This window comes from Trichomycterus rosablanca, chromosome 25 (genome assembly GCF_030014385.1).
Source record: "Trichomycterus rosablanca isolate fTriRos1 chromosome 25, fTriRos1.hap1, whole genome shotgun sequence".
NCBI classification, from domain to species: Eukaryota; Metazoa; Chordata; class Actinopteri; order Siluriformes; family Trichomycteridae; genus Trichomycterus; species Trichomycterus rosablanca.
Window position 1 is genome coordinate 4,325,853 of NC_086012.1, and position 21,351 is coordinate 4,347,203.

General features: G+C 40.0%; 2 protein-coding genes across 2 annotated transcripts; one reads left to right on the forward strand and one right to left on the reverse strand.

Moving 5' to 3' along the window:
• Nucleotides 1-1,895: 1,895 nt before the first annotated feature.
• LOC134302772 (protein FAM124B) lies at nt 1,896-6,657 on the forward strand. Its single transcript, XM_062987974.1, has 4 exons — nt 1,896-2,067; nt 2,982-3,013; nt 3,492-4,240; nt 5,650-6,657. The coding sequence occupies exons 1-4, from the start codon at nt 1,994-1,996 to the stop codon at nt 6,211-6,213; spliced, it is 1,419 nt and encodes a 472-aa protein (XP_062844044.1). The 5' UTR covers nt 1,896-1,993; the 3' UTR covers nt 6,214-6,657.
• A 577-nt stretch (nt 6,658-7,234) lies between these two features.
• Nucleotides 7,235-20,177, reverse strand: mmp28 (matrix metallopeptidase 28). The gene is made up of 8 exons (XM_062987228.1): nt 20,091-20,177; nt 17,918-17,994; nt 16,795-16,982; nt 13,296-13,517; nt 12,725-12,970; nt 8,494-8,637; nt 8,085-8,252; nt 7,235-7,978 (listed from the first exon to the last, which is right to left on the reverse strand). The coding sequence occupies exons 1-8, from the start codon at nt 20,175-20,177 to the stop codon at nt 7,572-7,574; spliced, it is 1,539 nt and encodes a 512-aa protein (XP_062843298.1). The 3' UTR covers nt 7,235-7,571.
• Between the last annotated feature and the right edge of the window lie 1,174 nt (nt 20,178-21,351).

Below are 21,351 nucleotides of genomic sequence, written 5' to 3' on the forward strand. Positions count from 1 at the left end.
CTTTACTGTCTTCACAGTGAACTTTGGCTTGAATTCAGTGCTCGATGGTCGTCTGACATACTGTCTACGGCCACTAGACCTAAAAAGAACAATTTTGCTTTCACCAGTCCACAAAATGTTGAGCCGTTTCTCTTTGGACCAGTCAATGTGTTCCTTGGCAAATGTTAACCCATTCAGGACGTCTTTTTCTTAACAACGGGACTTTGCAAGGAGTTCTTGCTGGTAAATTGGCTTCACTTAATCATCTTCTGTACTCACTGGTAACTTCAGATGTTCCTAATTCTTTCTGGAGTATTTGCCATTTTGGCTATTCTTCGATCCATTTGAACAGTAGTTCCACGCTTCCTTCTGCGTCTTTCAGGTGTTGGTTGTCACTTCAAGGCATTTAAGATCATTTTAGCTGAGCAGCCAATAATTTGCTGCACTTCTCTGTATGTTTTTCCCTCTACTATCAACTTTTTAATCAAAGTATGCTGTTCATCAGAACAATGTCTGGAACAACCCATTTTACCCAGTATTTCAGAAGGAAACGCGCTATGACCAAGTTGTGCAACATTTGCCACCCTCCTAAATTAAATAAGGGCCAAATTTGACACACGTTCTTCTGCAGAATGAATGACTTCACCAATTGAACTCCTCACTGCTATTATTTTGAACAAGCCCCTTTCAATCAATGCTTCAATTACTCAGAATGAGTGGCATGCATGTCCTAATTGTTGGGTTTGTTTTGTTTTCATTACTCTACTACACTTTCAAGTAAATTATTTGCTATGTAGAAATAGCATTTCTACTAAAAACAGTGATTTATCAGGTTAATGGTGTTGGACTGCTATTTTTTTGAACACCACTGTATATGTCATTAGAGAGTTCCATTGTCATGGAGGTTTAGGTAGGTGATACATGTCAAGTCAAAGTAATATTAGCTAACAATTCCTAATAACAGCTCTTGACCTGGCTAGAAGCCCTATATAAAGTATTTACAACTTTATACATGCTACAATCAATGTATTATTAGTATCATTTTAGGTTAATTAAATATAAAATAAATTCATTGACGTTTGCAATGGTTGAATATACATCATTTTTCTTCCTCGGCCTTTGTCCCGTTCGGTTGCGGGGTCGGCTCTTGGCGGATCATGATCCGCATTGATTTGGCACAATTTTTACGCCGGATGCCCTTCCTGACACGACCCTCCCTATTTTATCCGGGCTTGGGACCGGCACTACAATGCACTGGTTTGTGCATCTAGCGGCTAGGTATCTATAGGACAATTCAGTGTTTCCAATTAGCCTGGTGGCATGTTTTTGGACTGTGGGAGGAAACCCACGCGGACACGGGGAGAACAGGCAAACTCCGCACAGAAAGGACCCGGACCGCCCCACCTGGACCTTCTTGCTGTGAGGCGACAGTGCTACCCACTAAGCCACAATGGTTGAATATACATCTTGCTGCAAATGCATTTAAAAAAAAGATAAACAAAATATGTAACTTGGTCATTGGTGCCCAAATATTTGCATGTAACTGTAGTGCCTTCCAGATTCCATGGAGGCTTAAGGGGGGGTCTCTCTCTTCCCTAAAATCTGCTTAGTGCCATCTGGTGCCTTTTGTATGAACTAATACAGGGGTGGAAGCCATCTGCTAAATGTCATTAGCATTTAGTCCCACACAGGACACAGGGAAGAAGCGCTCTGCTAAAGTTAATAACTACGTTAGTTAATAACTATGTTATTGCTGCTTTGTATGCTATATTTATTTAGTTGTGTAATAATGATATAATAATATTAAAAGTATATTTTATTATACTTATTAAAGTTAGAGTATGAATGCTAGTATTAGTTAGCTACAAGGAAACTCTAGGTGGCGCCAAATCCGCTGATCTGTCCGCTTCAGGACAGCACACGGGTCGGTACAGTTAGTTCTCATCCCGCTATGGAAAAATGGAAAATGAGTCACTGTTTGGCAGATTTAGATAAAAATAACGGGTAAAAAAGAATGCTCCGCAGACCGTATATATTCAGTAAAAGTGTGGAGGATGAGAACACGGACTCGGGAGCAGAAACTGCAGGGTGAGTTCATTTACAATGCTAACAGCTTCTGTTTATATTGGTCTCTTTGGCTACGACCAAACTCGCATACTTCACTACTAGCTAGTATGAATAGATTCTGTTCCGCTATAGGTGGAGCGTGAAGCGCCGCATACTATCTAGTACGCAAGTATGCGTTAGTGTGTTGGGACGCTGCCTTTGTTTGTAGTGTCTAAGTTAGCGACGGATGGACACTTTAATGTAACTTTACTGTGACCAAATTGGAATTATTGTGTTGCTTTAACTAACTATATAGTAAAAGCAGAATACTAAAAGAAAAGTCAAACAAAAGCAGTACTGTTATTTTAAACTTTAAACTAGTTGTAATGTTGCTGATACTACAAAATGTTAGTTGTATCCACATGAGCTGAACAAATAGTGTTTAGGGGTTCTGTTCTAATCAAAATTCAGTCCTGTATTGATCCAAAATAAAAAATAATGGTTGGTTCACATATAGCAGTGCTTGAATTGCCATACGTGATGCAGCTCTGTAAGACTCCATCTCTACCGGGTGAAAAGAAGTGCCAGAAACTGCGCTGGTGTCTGAGGGGGTCACATGATCTCATCGGTCAGTGTAGGGGTTATATGTATGTGGAAGTTATAACTGAGAAATAAGACACAACTAAATTATGAGGAACAAGGGAGAAATGCAAAAATAGAATCTTAAAATTATAAAGAAAATTACACAACAGTGTATAATTTGGTTGCTGCCGTTGCTGCTTAAGGTGGCACAAGTTTAAAGGGGTAGATTTACATGGGTAAACACTTTTTACAGCGTCGGATTTTGGTTAGTTGGAGATTTCAACCCAAAAAGCCATCTGCCACTAATTACATTAGGTATTAAATAGATATAATAATAAAAAAAAACTAACACAGAAACCTGTTTTTTCTTTCAGATCGGACTGCAGCAAAATGTCACGCAGTAGTAGTAAGTACTATTTCCATATGTATCTGTACGTATTTAATAAAACACATTATTTATTTGTAAAATGTAAACAATGTGGCTTTTATCCAATATAATGACAGCTAGCTGTGGTCGGGTACTTGGGGTAAATCAGTTTTATGTTTAGTAATGCAAGTACAGTCTCTGCTGGCTGGTGGATGGCACCTGCACAGAGATGGGGAATAATGGAGAGCAGTGCGTGACTCTGTACACAATACTGTTCTCTGTGTGAACCCATATCGTGCAGGTGAAAAGAAGAGGTTGGCTACTACACGTGTGTGTGTTGGGTATAAATGATATATAATACATTTCCAGAAATAATTTAAATACAATTTAGAAAAAAATGATTATATTGGTCAGAATTGTATCTATCACCCAGCTATACAGACTTTTCTTTTATTATCCATTTTTACACTTCAAAGGTGGTGCTTTTCTAATCCTCTGCTTTACCATCTCATCCTAGTTGACCTCATGCCCCATGATCCTCCTCTGGTTGCCATGCACTTGCTGGCCAACCCAGGTGATTCTCTCCTCCTCCAGCACACTCTGGACTGCCTCCTGGAGTGGGTGTGCCCAGGCTTGCGACTTTTCCACGTATCCGAGCGTGCCTGCCCAGTGCGTGAAACCACCCGTGCTCACCTGTGCCCACCAGCTGGGTACCCGTCGCTAGCTGTCACCCTGTTCCTTCACGAATCATGCGGCGAAGAGCGCATCCTTCGGGTTCTGGATTTCCTCCAGCGACCACCCTGGCAGTATCACCACTCCGAAAATGGATGCACAAGCTCTGATGCCCTGCTCCGTCCCTATCTGCTGCCCGAGCGGGATTTCTACAGCCTCGGTGCGGGCATGCCAGTGTGGGCTGTCCGGCCAGTGCATTGCGGGGGTGAAGTCCTGCGTCTGACGCTGCACAGCGTGCATGAAAACTTCGAGGATGCTGTGCGGCTTTATGAGACAGTGCTGCGCATGAGAGCCGAGGAGCAGAAGGCCGGTTTTTGCTGGTTTACGTTAATGACAGAGAGGACATTCAGTCTGCAGCTGGCACTCAAGCAGCTCGCACCCGGAGTGAGGGTGGAAACGTGCCACTCAGCCGTGCTGCAGTTCAAGGTGGGTGAGATCGGTCAGCTTGTGCCCCTGCTGCCAAACCCATGCTCACCTATTAGTGCAACCCGTTGGCAAACAGAGGACCTGGATGGCAATAAAATTCTGTTTCAGGTGAGTGCCTGAAATTATATATAGCACTTTTAACACTTTTATTTTAACAGTATGTGTTGAGATGTTTGTGTGGCACTGCTGGCATTTCTTCACCCCTTGGCCCAGAATTCTAATCCCTCTTTGACCACCAAAAGTGAATCCGCGACCTTAAAACTCTGGTGCTGAAAAGTGAAGCACTAAAACACGAACAGCAGTTTTTATGAGCTGTAAATTTGCAGCGATATACGATGCGGCGTTTGCTTCATAAAGCTGTCGTGCTTTTTGTCCGTCCTGTAGTGCAAGTGTTACGTAATGGAAACGAAATGCATGCATGCTGGAAACGAATCGACGCCATAGCAACTGAAACTTTGCACCGAGCTTAAAGAAGGTAGAAAATAAGATTTCAAGATGCTCGCCACCACAAACCACAACTGCTTGGACAGCATTTCTGTAATGAGTTTAGCTCCAGGTCTGAGGGGGTTTCTGCTCCAGATGTGGGCTGATTTATTCAAATCATACAAAAAAATGGAATGTATTCTTTCACAAATTTGAGTACACTGGTCAAAAATATACATACAGCAAATCGGACCGTTCATCTGTAGGTGAAGTGAGGTCTAGAAAAGGGTTTCTTAATCTGGAACGCTTGGCCTATTTTTCACTTCATTTTTATCAACCATTTCCTCCTGGTGAAGGTTGTGGTGGGTCTGGTTCCACCGGGAAACATTAAGCCAAGGTAGGAATACCAGTTCATCACAGGGCTCCGGCCATCCTCCGTTAATTAAAGCCAACAGTGTCTGTGTAGACCCAGATCTCATTGGTGGTGGGCTGGCGTCTGCTCCCCCCCCCCCCCGAGCACCTAATTTTGTAATGGTTATCCTTATTGGCAATAGATGATTGCTATTCTCCAGCTCGTTGGTTTGAATCTCAGCTCTGCTACCGACAGGCTGGGCGCCTACACGAACAACGACTGGCTTGTTGTTCAAGAGTGGGTGCCGAAGGGGATTCCTCAAAACTGGCTGATTGATAGCGCCTGCACAGGGACAAGAGATAATGTGATCAGGGTGTGTCTCTCCATACCCAAAGCTGATCCGCATATGAACTTGCTTTGTGCAGGTAAAAGGATGCAGTCGGCTACTACTCACGTGTCGGAGGGGGCGTGTGTTGGTCACGGCTCTCCTCAGTCAGAGTAAAGGTCAACATCAGTAGAGAGAAAGCATAATGCAATCAGGCAATTGGATACGACTAGATTGGAAGGAAAACTGGGGACATTTCAACAATGTTTAACAAGCTTATGTTCAGGTGTCTACACAATTTAGGCGATATACTAATTTATTATACTAATATATACTAATATTTTATTACTACTAACTGATAAGAGATCTTTTGTATCATTGTTTATAGTATATTATCATTTTTGTACTCTTTTGCAGGTTAAAGGAGGAGCACAGCCACCGCGGCTCCTCTCCTCTGCTTTCCCACTCAGCTGTCCCACTCTTCCGCCACCATCCCTGCTGAAGTACCCGGTTCCAGTCTCAGCCTCACCTGGCACCAGACTGTGCCAGCTTAAAGAGCGCACTCTAGGCAGCCTACCTGGAGCCCAGAGACGAGCAGGAGGTGGCACAGAGAGTTTGGGTTCCAGCAGTGCATGTAGCACTCCTCCCGGTAGCTCATGTTACTCCTCCCAGCGTAGCAGCCCCGCTCCTGTGTTTGTCAATGCCTCGGAGCCAGTCGCATCCTTCAGCTCTGTATCACGTCTCCTGCTGGACCGAGGGAAGCCAGAGACTAACGTAGACACGGGCTGTGCAGTCAGTCTGCGGAGCCCTGGTCTGGACACACTCGCAAGGGATCTACGATGCTGCACACTGGGTGGATCAAACGAGAAGATTATAGAGAGGAGTCAACCAGACCCTGTAGCACAGACCCGGGCATCACAGTCCCGGGCATTACAGCCCCATATTCGAGAGCAAGAACAAGTAGACGAGTTCTTTATCTGACTGACCTCCTTTTAATGTTGTACTTGTTCATTTGCCGGCAGCGTCGAAAGGAATTTTAGGCACAATTGATAATGGACTGAGAATTGTTATTTTACATACAGAGAAATATATTTAGTGTTACCCTAGCCAGTTTAAAATACACTAGTTTAAAGTGTGTGTCATCATGTGAAGGATTAGCACACTGTATGGTGTGTGTGTGTGTGCGCTTTTCTTTTTGGTGTTTGTAAGTGGTGCTGGACCCAGATCATGTTGGAGCTGTTATATACACACTGTGAGAATACATAAAATAGCCATTAATTAATAATATAAATATACAACTATATAACATTAGTACTACCCTATTTTGTCCCAACAAATACAATAAACAATGTTTTTGTTGAATAATTTGTTAATTCTCCTCGGCCCTTGTTTCACTGACAAAAGTACAAAGATTTCTAATGTTTTACTGACCAAATTAATCGTATGTTGTAAATATAAGCACATTTATAATAAACTGATACAGATGTGTGTTTACCCTGTGTTGCATCACCTTTTCTAAAATTTAGGACACTAATTGTTGTAGTTTTGTCAGTGGAAGTTTTGCTGATTTATGCAAGATTTTAGGTGCTCAACAGTGCGTGGTCACCGTAGTTTTATTCTGTTCTTCATGAGGCACAATACATTTTCACTATGAAACACAACAGTCAAGCAAATGCACTTTGTGTTTACCAAGCCCTGCTGTTGTAGCGTGAGCAAATGCACCATCATGCTATGACTGACTTTGGCTCTTGCTTCTTGTCCAGATAACCAAAATCAACTCAATCACGAGAAACTGCTGCACCAATGATCTGCGCCTCCGTGCTCCCTTTGTTAGCCAAAATGTCAACACAGAAGGACATGACACTTTTGTTTATAAAGTGTATATACATCAAATGTTTAATGCAAAATAGTTGCACAACCTATGTCACATTTTAACCGTTTAATAACTTGAACTTGAACACAGAAAATGTGATTTCACATTGTGATTTAATGTTGTGATTAATTCAATAAACAATTGCAATAATTTTGAGATGATATCTATCCCAGTTATATATTTATATTTTAGTATCTTGTGTTTTAAAAGACATAAATAACATGATTTACTTATATACATTAAAAATGGTTTACCAAGCCGAGGTGTTTTATTCTACAGTCTTTAATTAACAAAAACAACCTCAGTCTTGTTGTCCTTGTCCACAAAACATCAGCAATTAGCACCAGACAAGTTTATATATGTAAAAATACCAAACAATGCCTACAGCATACAGTGAATTTTAATTTTATGACCATTTGATCTCATTTTTGAATTGCACGTGGCCCCTGATTCCAGAACGTTTCACCTAAGACAGTGATTTGGTCTGTATGTCGCTCAACTGAGTTTTATAGCAGCCGGTCCACGCCAGCTCCTTCGTCCACTGCCCACTGGCCGTGACGCGCACCTTCCCTGGATCAAACCTCCAGTACTTCTGTTCCCGAAAGAAGTAAAGCCTACCATCGGCCCAGGTTACGACCCCGTTAGCCCCTTCAGGCACTCCTTTCCAATCGGCAAGTCTTCGCGGGTAGTACGGCTCAGAGCGGAGCGTCTCCAGGTTAAGCACAAAGTAACGTGGGCCTTTGAAGACCACCATGTGGCCCAGAGGAGGGTAGAAAAAGGTGCATTCTGGGTGGCGAGGCATGCCACACTCGCTGCTCTTCTTGGGGAATCCAGGGTCCAGGGTAGAACCAGAGTATCGCCAAATGTGCTTCCCTGCAAAACAGCCGTGAATTAGGTAGAGCCTTACTCATAGCATATAATCACACTACACATATAATCACACTACACTGAACTACGTCTAGCGTTAGCAATAACCCACCTCTGAAAAAGTACAGCTTTCTGTCCAGCGGGGAGAACGCAGCAGCGTCGATAGCAAGTGGGAGATGAGGCCAGCGCTTCTGGAAAGGAAGTGGAGCACTTGCATTTCCATCAGATGACACTGTCCAGTACAAGCTGCCTCTGAATACCAGCACTGATCCTTTCCCATCTTTAGAAATAGCATATACAAAATTGAGGGTATAAAATCAATGAAAATATATGCATAATCGAATCAATTAAAAAATCCCAAATAATATTATATACATAATATTCACATGCGTCCAACTTTGTGCGCTTTTTTAACTTCCATGTTGACCAAGTTTATTTGAGACATTTTGACCTGTATTTCACGAAAAAAAAGCAATAACAATAATAATAACAGTACAGGTAATGCAATCTAGTTTTCTTACCTATTGTAATGGCATCAAACAGGTTCTTACAGTAGTGGGGGAGAGAAGGACTGCCTGTAGCTTCCTCAGCTAACTCCCAGTCCTGCATAGCCAGTTTAAGTTTCTCGCCTGGGATTTGCACCACTGTTCCTTTGGATGGTTTTCCTAAACACAAACACGCACATTCGCACACACACAAAGATTTTAATGTGTTTAGCTTTACAGTTTAGCATAAATATATACAGTGTGTGGCCAAAAGGACGTGCACAACCCATAGTAAATATTAGGTGAAGGAATTTCAGACTTGCTCATAGCTATAAAGTGTCTAAAATACATCAAATCAAATATACACTTCCAGTTACACATGACTGTACCTCTGTGCACAAAACGATGTCCATAAAGACATGATTTGATGAGTTTGTGTAGAGGAACTCTAGTGGATGAATTAGAACATTGATAGTGAGCTAGGTCTTCTAGTCCAACATGAAGTCCTTACCTCATTATTGCTCTTCTGACCCAAAAGATACATTTCAAAACACTGTGGAAAGCTAAAACAAATGTGCAAAAGATTAAGAGAATTCAAGATCTGTCTCCTGTGGAAATTGTACAACGTATCAAGAAGAGGAGAATCAGATAACGGTGACCACAGACTGTTGAGCAGCTGAATCTTGTATCAAGCAAGAATGTGCAAACATTCCACTTGCAAAACTGCAACAATTGGCATCCTCAAGTTACAAATAATTTAAAATTCTAATTAATAACAAAGGCGATGTGAGACGGTGGTAAATATGCCCTTGTCCCAACTTTTTTGAGTGTTTTGCAGGTATCTTTTACTACATTTAACAAAATGTCCCAACTTTTCCCAGAACATCCGTTGACCTTCCAACATGGTAAAATACTTCAACTATATAAACTATGGATTTTGTTTACAGAGGCAGAAAAAACAACTCCTGGAATCCCAATACAAAGCATAACACAAAGCTTCCCTGCGTGAGCCCCAGGATGGACCCGAACTCATTTTGTTTGCAAAAGGCTGAGCAAACATTTGTGCTAACCGTGGATAATATCTCCATCCCTGAAGGGAATTTGGGGGGGAAAGACTTGGGAATGACCATAAAGAGTGGAACTCATCAGCAGAAGGAGACTGGATGTCTCTTGTTTGGTTACGGGTGGTTAAGCTCAGGATGTGTGTGCAGTCCGCATGATTTTTTTTCCTCCTCTATGACTTTTTAAGCCCAAATTCTGAAGCTCAAGTGCAGTTGGGTTATGCCACAGGACAATCCAAGGCACACAAGCAAGTCCAGCTCTGAATATTTTGAAAGAAAGAAAATTAGGGGTTTGGAGAGTAAAAATCTTGAATTAAACCTCATTAAGACTGTCTGCAGCAGTAGAGGAGATACAGCTGGGTATCTGGATATGACTAGATTGGGAAAAAAAGGGAAAAATGCATAATTATAATAATACGCAAATAAATAAATAAATAAATAAATACTCTTTATCTTCAATAAATAGAATGATAATTTAAAGGCTGAATTTTGTGTTTACTCGTGTTGGAAGACCTGAAATATTGTTTATGCATCCTTTAAAAGTAGTTAAGAGATCAGGCTAGCAGTGTGAAAATCCTCTTTCATTACTACTACTACTTATACTACTACTAATAATAATTACAATATTATTAATACCATATAAGTGCTTTATAAAGCACTTTATATGGTCTTTATATATAAAAAAATAAATGTTAATATATGATAGAGCATTCTAATAAAATAGTTTTAAAGAACTAAAAAGATGTTGATACAATTTACTGTTATAAAAGATTTAATCAGATAATCAATCCCAGAACTACAAAGGTTTGGTTTCCATTTAGATTATCACCTAGAGCTGTTTTACCCAAACCAGTCCCTGTTTTGTCCTGATATCAGACAAAAAGGACTTGCAATCATAAGTTAAATTTGAAATTGTTTTGTTTTATGTATAGGAACTCGGCTAACAGAGCATTCTTAATGAGGATGCCCATGGTGGGCTATACTGCTTAAGAAGATCAGTAAGGAATTAAAAAGCTGATACATTTAGAGGTTTAATGTCATAAGCAGGACTTTACAGTCCATCTGAGACTTAGCAGGCAGCCAGCAGCAAAGTAAGAAGTGTAATAACGTGTACTGTTATTATAATACATAGGATCTTCAAAAAGTTTCAGCACTTTTATATTTTGGTTGGAAACGGTGAGGGCGGTGAGGGAAGAGTAGTAATCGGTCGTGTCTGAGAGACTGGTGATTTCCACCCTTTTAGACGCTCAAAGAAGCTTGAAGGGGAAGAAGATTTTCATGTGATGATGATGTGAAAGCAGCGGTGCATCAGTAGCTAATGCTGATGGCATTAAAAAGTTGGTACAACGTTGGGAAAAATGCATGTGAAGGTGACTATGTAGAAAAGTGATGTAATTTGTAAATTACTTAATAAATAGAGGTCAAAAAAAAAAAAGTGCGGAAATTTTTTGAAGCACTACTTCAGGTCCTCATAATATCAGTGCAACCTCATGATAATCCGCACCTTGGAGAAGCTCTTCCAGTCAAAATAGAGTGTGGTATCTCACTGTGATACCTCATACCCATCCTTCAGTGCTTCAATCACAAACAAGCCACAGTAACAAAAACACTATCCAAATCTCACATGCTGTTTCTTGTGTGCCTACCGCCAAGCGCCTCATTTCACGATCTAAAACTCTCATTCAAAGCCCATTCATCTGTTCAAATGTATCCTTCTATCCAGCTATTGTCTGAATGGATCTGATAGTGCCGGTTTTCTGAAAGCGCACATCTCACACTAATCTACAGGGAGCTCTCGTAGAGAAGACATGGACAGATAAAGCACTTCCAGAAAGCACGCAGGTCCGACAAGCCTGAAAAAGCCAAATCTGATGCCTGAGCAGACTGAAGACTTGAAGAAGCATTCCTTGCTGAGAACTGCAGAACTGTCAGATGGATGAGTGAAGCGGTGCGTGTGGAAACCTGCCTCAGAGATGCTTACAGAATGCTGAGTTTTACTGTTCTTCATGCTGATTTGTTTTTTCTTTGGCTGTTTGCATCTGCCTTCCTGAGTTTTTACCACACAGAGAGTTTGTTACAAAGGTCGGGAGGTAGGAACGTGGTGGAGTAAACAGGAAGGATGTTTAAGAATGATGATGTTTAATACTTGGTCCTTTGCTGAATCCTTGGTTTTGACTTGTTTTAGATATGGACTGAATTCTAAAGCAAACTATACACCCAAAAGTATGTAGACACCTGACTATAGGCTTGTTAGAAATTCAATTCCAAAAATTGCAGGCAGTGATATGGAGACTAGGGCAAGTCGTAGCCTAGTGGTTAAGGTACTGGACTAGTAATCAGAAGGTTGCTGGTTCAAGCCCCATAAATGGGTCCTTATTGGGTTGCTCAGACTGTATACTGTAACTGTAATGTTAGTTGCTTTGAATAAAGGTCTGCTAAATGCTGAAAATGTACATGGACACCCATAAACAATAAGAATTGATTTTTTTTTTGTGTGTGTGTGTACTAAATTAAAAAACAGTTTTTTGGAGAAGGTGGGTATTTTATTTTTTATTTGTTTTATTTTTTATTTTTTCATGATTTTTGGTACCTATAACATTTTGGCTGCACAATTATACAGCCTTGAGTCTTTGATTTTAAACAATTTGTGCTTTTTACCACTCTACAATGTTTTAATAGGAGACAAACATGGACTGCAGGCAGTTTAGTCTAGCACCCACACTCAAAACTTAAGCAAGGCTGCATAGTCATGCTAAAATAATCAATAATGCCCATTAAGTGTTTGAGATGTTTATAAAATTGTAAAAGCATGAGGGTTTTCATACAGTCTTGCCCAAGTGTCAGGGCTATTTAGTACTGTTTTTTCAGCCTTGCTGTTTACACACAGATATTTCTGCAGATTTTATGAATCTTTTAACATCATTATTCACTGAAGCTGGAAACATCTGAAATTCCTGCAATCACATATTAAGAAATAATGCTGTCATACTGTTGAATAGAAGTGTTGTCCTGACACTTCTAGATAGATAGATACTGCATTTATACTGATATTATAGGAACCAAGAAAGAGGACTAAAGACACAAATTCATTCAGTGTTACCTTCTGTAAATAGTCCCTGTCAAACACATCATGATCACATCCCCTGTTTAAAATGAAACACCATCAATTTCAGAAGAGTACAGAAGAGAAATGAAACACATTTTACCATATAACTGTTGCACAGATGTTATATCATCCCAGCTGAGCAGAAGACTGCGACCAAGCTTCTTGTAATAGGGCGACATGAGGGCGTGACGAACGGGTGAATGCTCCAGTCCCAGCGTGTGGCCAATCTCGTGGGCAGTGACCAAGAAGAGGTTCTGACCTTTGTGGCTGCTCAGAGTCCAGTATTCAGCTTTATCAAAGTGAGCCTCACCTCGGAATGGGAAGAAAGCATGTGCAAGCGCACCACCTGGAAAGTGTCAGAGACAGAAAAGGGAAATAGGCATATCTAAGCATGTTACCTTCATTAAAACACACCAGACATTTGTATTTTGACTGATTTATTGATTTTAGATGGCCTGGTTGGATACCAAGAAATTATTATTGCATTTCCCCTGTTTCTCTCCTAATTTAGTTTCCTAATTCACAGTTTTTCATCAACCAGCAATTTATTCTCATAGTAAGCCTAACTTGTCCAAAACAGCCTAGCCATTGCTCTCAATGCCAGTCCCAAGGACTAAAGATTTGAATTTTAAAATGTTGCTATTCTGATTGAGATATAAGGTGTATTGTACCTGGACCATCAAATGCATTGCTGGTGCCATCGTTGTGTTCTCCCTCATAAAACGCCAGTCGTATGTCCGTGGGACCATCGTTCACCTCCTTGAAGACCAATCCGGACACGTTACTCCAGAGCTGGAAGGCCGTTTGCACCGCCAGTCGCACAGGTCCCTGGGAGAGCTGCCGGGGCCAGTTCAGGATGCGGTACGTTAGGTGACTCTTGGACCATTTTCCTCCTAGAAAAAAGAACACTTGAACACTGCAGCCAATTTAAAGAGCAGGAGCTACCGGACTGTTAGGATTACAGCCTTTGTGATTCATATTAATACTGTACTAGGCTATTTTGTCTTGCGTAAAGTAAGACAGATACTTGTCTGGGCACCAGAGGGCATTATTAAAATTTAAAAAAGCTTTCTCTTATTTGATAATGTCACATACTGTTGTGAGTCACATACAATTGCAGTCATAGTAGCATCACACGTTTTAAGATTTTCATTTGGGATTTGTGACAGACAGTAAACCTCTACCTTAAAATTAACTAGCTGGCAGTTTAGTGCTGCTGGGGCTTGAATCCTTAATTTATTCCATAGCATTGTACAGTTGAGCTTGTGCCACCACTTCCCAGGTAAGAGTGTGGCAGGCACCACCAATTGCGAGGTTAATAGCGATACAAGATACAAGCAGAATTGAACTCCGGTTACTTTTTTTTTTTTTGTACATTTTAAATTGTACAACAAGTGTCAAATAAGCAGTTATGTTGCGCAATGAAAACAGATGGTCTGCATCAGGTACCGACATGAATATAGACAAACCCAGCATGCCTTTACTGCATTCCTGGTGTATTACAATTCCCTGGACTGACAGGAGGGATTTACTGAACAAACCAGAGCTGTATAGTATCGCAGTAGTACTTTGGGAATTTAGGGTATTTGTACTTCACTCAAGTAAAAAAATCTGACTTGTGCCTTTGACTTAATTGAACTTTACTACAAATCATCATAGACAGATAATTAACCTTAACAAGCTAATATTGCTATATTCATCATAGTAGCATTATGTTTTTTCATGCAGATGGTTTAGAGGGCTAAAAGGTAACACACAGGGGTTTCAAACCTTGTCCACACAGACACAGATTTCACCTGGAGTCCTTGAATCTTTTCACAATATTATGTACAGTAGATGGTGAAAGACCTAAATTAGTTGCCCTCAGTGATTTGCACATAACCATTAATATAATTAATATAAACCCCTCTTTAAAGCTATACCAATTTATACCAATTCGGTATAGGTGTTCAATGGGGTAAAGTCCAGGGTTCACCAAACTTGTCAAACCATGCCTTTATAGTACACAGAGACACAGTCCTGCTGGAACGAGTGGCTTCCTTAACTGCTACTAATAAACTGAAAGCACTTCATTTATTTTCTTTAATTAATTTTACTCACTTGTTAGCCATGGGTGTGTCTAAAACACGTGAATTTAATCATTTGGGGGCCATATATTGTAGGTATCAGTGTGGTAAGTGCTCAAAAAATGTATTCGCCAATTTAAAGCAAGCAGAAACGGATCTTTAAACTAATTTGCCGTACTGTTGAAGAAGTAGCCACAGTTCAGACAGCATCCATTGGTTAGTTTTAGGTTGTAAATGTCATGTGCATGTTTAGTATGGCTATTTATTATCATTTTCACAAGTTGACAAAAAAACAGTGCCAAAAAGGTCTCAGACAACTACAGAGACGTAATAGGATCATCTATAAACAGTCTTTAGAAATAGAATTAAACGCTTGCGAAGTAAGCTAAAATATCATTGGTGAAATTAGCATGAACTCAATGCTAATTTCTGCGGATTGAGGAAGTTCTCAGAGCAATTTAGCTGCAATCTAGCTACAGTACTTATACTATGGCGTCCCTCAGGGAACAGAGGGAGAGTTTGTTGAACTGAGAAACACTACATGGCTTCCTCATGGAAGTAATTACAGATGCAAAAATGCTGGTAATGATACTACGTGTAACTTACTCCTGGGATATTCAGTCTTGTGCAAATATTTCAACACTTCTGGTCAGATTCTGATGATTAACCACAAACTCTACATATACAGTATAAGTCAAACATGTTACTTTAGTATTGGGCAAGCCGTTGCCTAGTGGTTAAGGTGCTGGACTAGTAATCAGAAGGTCACTGGTTCAAGCCCCACCACTGTCAGACTGCTGCTGTTGGGCCCTTGAGCAAGGCCCTAAACCCTCGGTTGCTCAGACTGTATACTGTAACTGTAATGTAAGTCCCTTTGGATAAAGGCGTCTGCTAAATGCCGAAAATATAAATGTATTAACAGACTAAGGAGAGCAACGAGAGCAGGTTTCACTATCTCTGCTTATCCTAGATGAGGATGCTGGAATGCTCACTTTGTAAACATGAACAGGACCCACGGTCAAATTCCCACAACAGGTGTAAAATTCCTTTCTGCTAACACAAGGTGTGCACTGCGTTTTCTATTTGCTGAAGCTTCCACACGTACAAAGCAGCTAATGTTCAGGAACTGATCTCACACTGCATTCAAACAGCTAAGAGGACGACTCCAGAATCATCGAATACCATACAGTGACATTATTAAACAAGTTACTGGTTTAATCTCCTAAACTATTTATACTGTATTATTGTTAAATCATCTTCATTAGTGCTTTATCCTGCTTGGGTTTGCTGTGATTCTGGAACCTTCTTTAAAACAGAGGGTGTAACACAGGAGAAAACCATAAAATACAAGAAACGGGGGAAAAATAAACTCCACACAAATCTTAATACCTGAAGATGCACCAGCAAGCTTGAAAAATGAGCTTGGGAAGACTAGCAGAACCAAACAAAAGAAACTGCATCAATTTTCAGACAGGTTTTCCCTAAAGCTATACAGCACAACCCAGAACATTCGGAGAAATGTTCAAAACAGGATTCACACGGATGTACAAAAGAGTAGCTGGACACTGGACCATAAGCTTGATAGACAATTTGTTTTAAAAACCACTTGGATTATTACATTGAAGTTGAAGCTGCATAGCAAATAATTTTATAATCACATTGTGACACCAATCCTGAGGTGTGTATGTGTGTGAGGGTGTGTTTTTAGACCCTGCAGGTGTGGGAGTGTTGTCCTTCTAGCTGAACGTCTGCACATGCAGCATGGGTAGCAATTACCCCTCCCCATTATGTTAGTCCTGAGCATTTACAACAGGACACACCCTGCCCTGACAGTAGTGTATTTCACCATCTTTACCATAAAACTACACTTTTTTATCAGGTTTGTATGACAAAAACAGGCTAGAAGAGTGGAATTAATTGAACAGTATATCAAGTAAAATTAATTGTACAGTATTATGAAATGATACAAAGAAACCTACATTATCAGAGGTATATTTTTTGGACACACAACCCTGAACCTTTCTATAGTTGGCTGTTTGACTACGTTGGGGTCACAACACTACCTGCTGAATTATTCAGACGCAAAAAACAGATTAATTCTGACCTGGCCGAGTAAAGCGCTTCTTGCGTAAGTGCTGCTGGCTTTGGCCTGTAAAAATGGTCTCAACCCGCTGTGCCCAAGCTTTCTGTCCACCTCTGTCCTTTACCCCACAGCGTGGTGACACCATCTTCTCCAGTGTGGTGCTGTCAAGCTTCCCCGTGAGGGGCAGATGGGACAGCCACTGAAACTCTCTGTAATAGAAAATAATGAAATATGAACAGTGTGTTAACAAGTATTCTGCACCATAAACTAGATCTTAATATTGTATGTTTGTCCGTTCATATATAAACACTAAGCATGATGCAAAATCAAAACAAAATTACAGAATTATTTTACATTTTATTGTAATTTACATAAGAAAGGAAAACGTGACAAGTGCTGTACACCCCTTACTTTGCAAGGGTAACTCATCTCTTTGTGAGGTCTTTTAGTATGACAGAGTCTGTCCACAGAACAAATATATTAAAGCAAAATAGAATCAAAACATCTTCTCTCCATTAACACAGAACAACAGATCTTGAGAAGAGTTCAAGATCATATTAGAGTCGCTCAGTTTACATTCTAAAGTGGTGATGAAAATGTGAAACTATAGCCATGCTGCCCAGGTAAGACTGCCTCTCTTAACTTAGTAGCCTTTCTTTTAAGAGCCCATCTACATTGTTGACCGGGATACCCAATGTTGAGACTGAAGGTGATGTTCATGATGTTTTTGCTATCATTATTAAATAAATGTAATTAAATAAACTGACAGTAATCATTGCCGACAGTATCTTAATCACTGGGAATAAATTGTTATGACATGTATACACACAGTTGTCCAGTTGTGCAAATATTTGTGTAAACATGTTCAGGGGTGAATACTTTTTTTTCCCCAAACCACTGTATGCAGTCACTGAACTGAACATAGTTTCATCAGGAAGTAGTTAGGGGGCCTCTAGTTTGGCTGAGTATGTGTACATGTACAGTACATTATCACTGCGGTCAATCTACTTTCCTTTTAAAAGAGTAATACACGTCTGCACAACATATCGGCATATCAGCAAAGGTCTAAAATAAATTATTAATACAATTAAATGAAGTGATTAAATTAAACAAATAATTGCTTTTCCTATGTAATCTGCATTACCTGACAGCTGATGTGACTTCCTCTGCACTGTGTGTGTGATCCTGGTCATTGAAGTAGCCATACTTTTCGAGAAATCCCTGCACAGAAACACAGGCATAAACATAGACAAACATATGGACCCCATCCCTTGTGGCTATAACAGGCTCCATTCTTTTGAAAAGGTTTTCTGCTACTGTAGATTTGTGCTTATACAGTCAGTGAGTATTTGCAATGATAGGCATTGATTGGCTTAAATGTCTTCAGTCAGGCTGAGGTTAGGGCTCTGCACAGGCCACCAAAGGGAAAAATCCAGCTAACCCAAAACCAGACGGCCAAACAGAAACATGCATTGCAACAATAACATTAAATTCTTTGAATCTTTGAATATAATTTACAAGAGAGGTGGCACTCTATGTTTTATGCCTTAAGCGAACATGTTACTTCACAAAGTTCAGATTCCCTCAGGTTTCCAAGGTGTCTACATTTCCAGACCACCCATTCACACACATCTGGTGAGACTGCACAAGGTAGTGTGCGATTACAAATGTGGAAAACACCCATATAGCATACAACGTGTACTAGGAAAAGTATAAGGACACATTTTATGATTAGTGGTTTAGTTTGGAGAAAGCTGGATTAACTGAAAGACAGTTACATAGACATGGGGATATCCTCACAGTAACTAGAGCAAATCGGTCATAAGGCTTCTTAATGGCTTGCTCATTGTTCCTATGATTGTATCCACTTGTCCATCACAATGCTGGTTGTCCTCATCCTCTTTTACCTTCAACTCTTCTAAGCATTACTGTCTTTTTTCAATAAATTGGTTCTTTTCATAATGTGGCCAAACAAGAGCATCAGTTTTAGAAGTTAAATTGTTAAAAAGTTATAATTTATATTTAAAAATAAATATTCAATGATTTAACAGATATAGACACTTAATAACAGCGAGGCTTTTACTAGTTTAAAAAGGGCAGTGATAGCTCAGTGGTTAAGGTACTGGACTAGTAATCAAAAGGGTGCTGGTTCAAGCCTCACCGCCACCAAGTTGCCACTGTTGGGCCCTTGAGCAAGGTCCTTAACCCTCAATTGCTCAAAATTGTGTTCAGTCATAATTGTAAGTCGCTTTGGATAAAAGCGTCTGCTAAATGCCACAAATGTAAATGTACTAGTTTATATGATTAATGTGTATGTTTATTGTGTATTTGACCTCAGTTTTAGTCGTTGGTCACCAGTGGTCTTTAAAGTATAAAAGTACAAGTATCTTACCAGAAATTGACTTTGATAGAGGTAAAAGTCACCTCTTAGAATATTACTTGAGTAAATACTTTTGATACTTAAGTACATTAAACATCAGATACTTGTATACTTTATTCACCACTGTATCAGAGCAAATGTCTGGTAAGATGTTTGTACTTTTATACTTTATACACCACTGTATCAGAGTACATTTCTGGTAAGATACTTGTACTTTTACACTTTATACACCACTGTATCAGAGCAAATGTCTGGTAAGATATTTGTACTTTTATACTTTATACACCACTGTATCATAGTACATTTCTGGTAAGATACTTGTACTTTTACACTTTATACACCACTGTATCAGAGTAAATTTCTGGTAAGATACTTGTACTTCTATACTTTATACACCACTGCTGGCCACTGCTGTTACTCGCTTTAAGGATTTACCGTAATGTCAGACGCACTTAATAGCTTAATGCGCGTTTCTTGTACACTTTACGGTACCAACCCACGTTGAGTGAGCGCCGTTTCAGCATTAAACTCATTCGGTAATTCGGGTGCTGGATCCAGGCTGTAGTGTAGGAATAAAGAAAAATGAACTACAAGACAGATTTAAGTAAAATAAATGCTTAAGTAGAGTACGAATATTTAAAGTCGTATTCAAAAACTGTACCGAAGTGTTATTATGAGCTGGTTTTATTGTTGGTGAGTAAAATCTGTGTAGCCGTGGACGTCAAACACAAACTGTATTTAATTCTACAGGTAATCATACCACAGACAAACCAGTATCAAAACTCCACAATCACTAACGTTAGGTACAAACCTATGGATCCACCATACCAAGCACAGATTATGCATACAGATATTGATCATGTCTATGTCTCTTGCTTTCCCCCCCTACAAACACAATAATCTTTTTTTTAATATTAAATGCTGTATTAGTACCTACCTGTGCATCAGCTGGTTCCAGAGAAGCACTTACACGAACAGATACAATCCCACACAGCAGATAAAACACTGGAGACTTTAAGTCCATGACTGGAGCTCCAGCTTCGATTCACATCAAGTCTTTTCCATTCAGTGCAGTGTCAGTTCGTCCATGTGCAACATTATCTGCTTTCCAAAACAGCTTGTTTAACTTTTCATTGCTGTGAGCAAGATTGTGAGGGGAGTGAGACACTGAAGCTCCTCCACACTGCACAGGCGGGACTATACACCTACTGTTCTGGCCATCAGTAAATAATTAAGATTCTGCTATAATAGACCTCACCATACTAATACTAGACCCCTGTTGCTCTCAGAACATCCTTAATTCTTTGTAGCATGAATTTGATTGTGTTAAAAATATTCATTTTAGTTGTTGGGTCATTTTGTTTTAAGTTGTATTGCACCATCTGATGGTAATCATGCTGCCAATCTACCCTTATACCACAGCCAAAATTTGCTCTATTGAATCCAGATCTGGGCCTTATTTATAAACGGTGCGTACGCAACGTTTTACGCAAAATCTAGGGATTTATTAAGACATACATTGAAGGTAAACGGGAGTACATTAACGGAAGATTTGGCATTTTGGTGCAGTCATTAGACAACATTTGGAAGAAAGCGGGAATTCGCGACACCCTCCGGTAACGTAGAGAATTGCAATGAGCGAACCATCAAGAGTTTATTTTATTAGTATTTTAACGTCATGTTTTACTTTGGTTACATTCATGACAGATCAGGTCATTATTGGTTACACAAGATTTATCAGTTCAAGTTTTAACGTCAAACAGTCACGGACAATTTTGTATCTCCAATGCACCTCACTTGCATATCTTCGGACTATGGGAAGAAACCGGAGCTTCCGGAGGAAACCCGTGCAGACACGGGGAGGACATGCAACCTCCACACAGAAAGGACCCGGATCGCTCCACCTGGGAATCGAACCCAGGACCTTCTTGCTGTGAGGCGACAGTGCTATCCACCCCAAGCCGCCATTCCTCACACAATACTGTAGTTGAAGGATGCTTACTAAAAATAATATGACTTGTTTAGCCAGGTTCGATAACAGGATAAAAACAGGCTTGCGCAGATTAAGCTATTAAGTTTATAGAAATATTGCTGATTTTTATTGTACTTGACGTGCTTTATTTAGTGGATAGTTATTGCAACATTATAAACTCCATTGAGCATTCAAAGCTTCAAAGCATTTTGGCACAAACTGCAGA

Bases quoted from the DNA above. Each gene is read 5' to 3' on its own strand.
- LOC134302772 (XM_062987974.1), top strand. From the start codon at position 1,994: ATGCTCCGCAGACCGTATATATTCAGTAAAAGTGTGGAGGATGAGAAC. The intron at 2,068-2,981 runs GTGAGTTCATTT...TTTTTCTTTCAG, and splicing joins TCGGGAGCAGAAACTGCAGG to ATCGGACTGCAGCAAAATGT. The intron at 4,241-5,649 runs GTGAGTGCCTGA...ACTCTTTTGCAG, and splicing joins GCAATAAAATTCTGTTTCAG to GTTAAAGGAGGAGCACAGCC.
- mmp28 (XM_062987228.1), bottom strand. From the start codon at position 20,177: ATGGACTTAAAGTCTCCAGTGTTTTATCTGCTGTGTGGGATTGTATCT. The intron at 13,518-16,794 runs GTCAGAATTAAT...TCTTTTTTCTAG, and splicing joins GAAGCGCTTTACTCGGCCAG to GAGGAAAATGGTCCAAGAGT. The intron at 7,979-8,084 runs GTGGGTTATTGC...GCTGTTTTGCAG, and splicing joins AAAGCTGTACTTTTTCAGAG to GGAAGCACATTTGGCGATAC.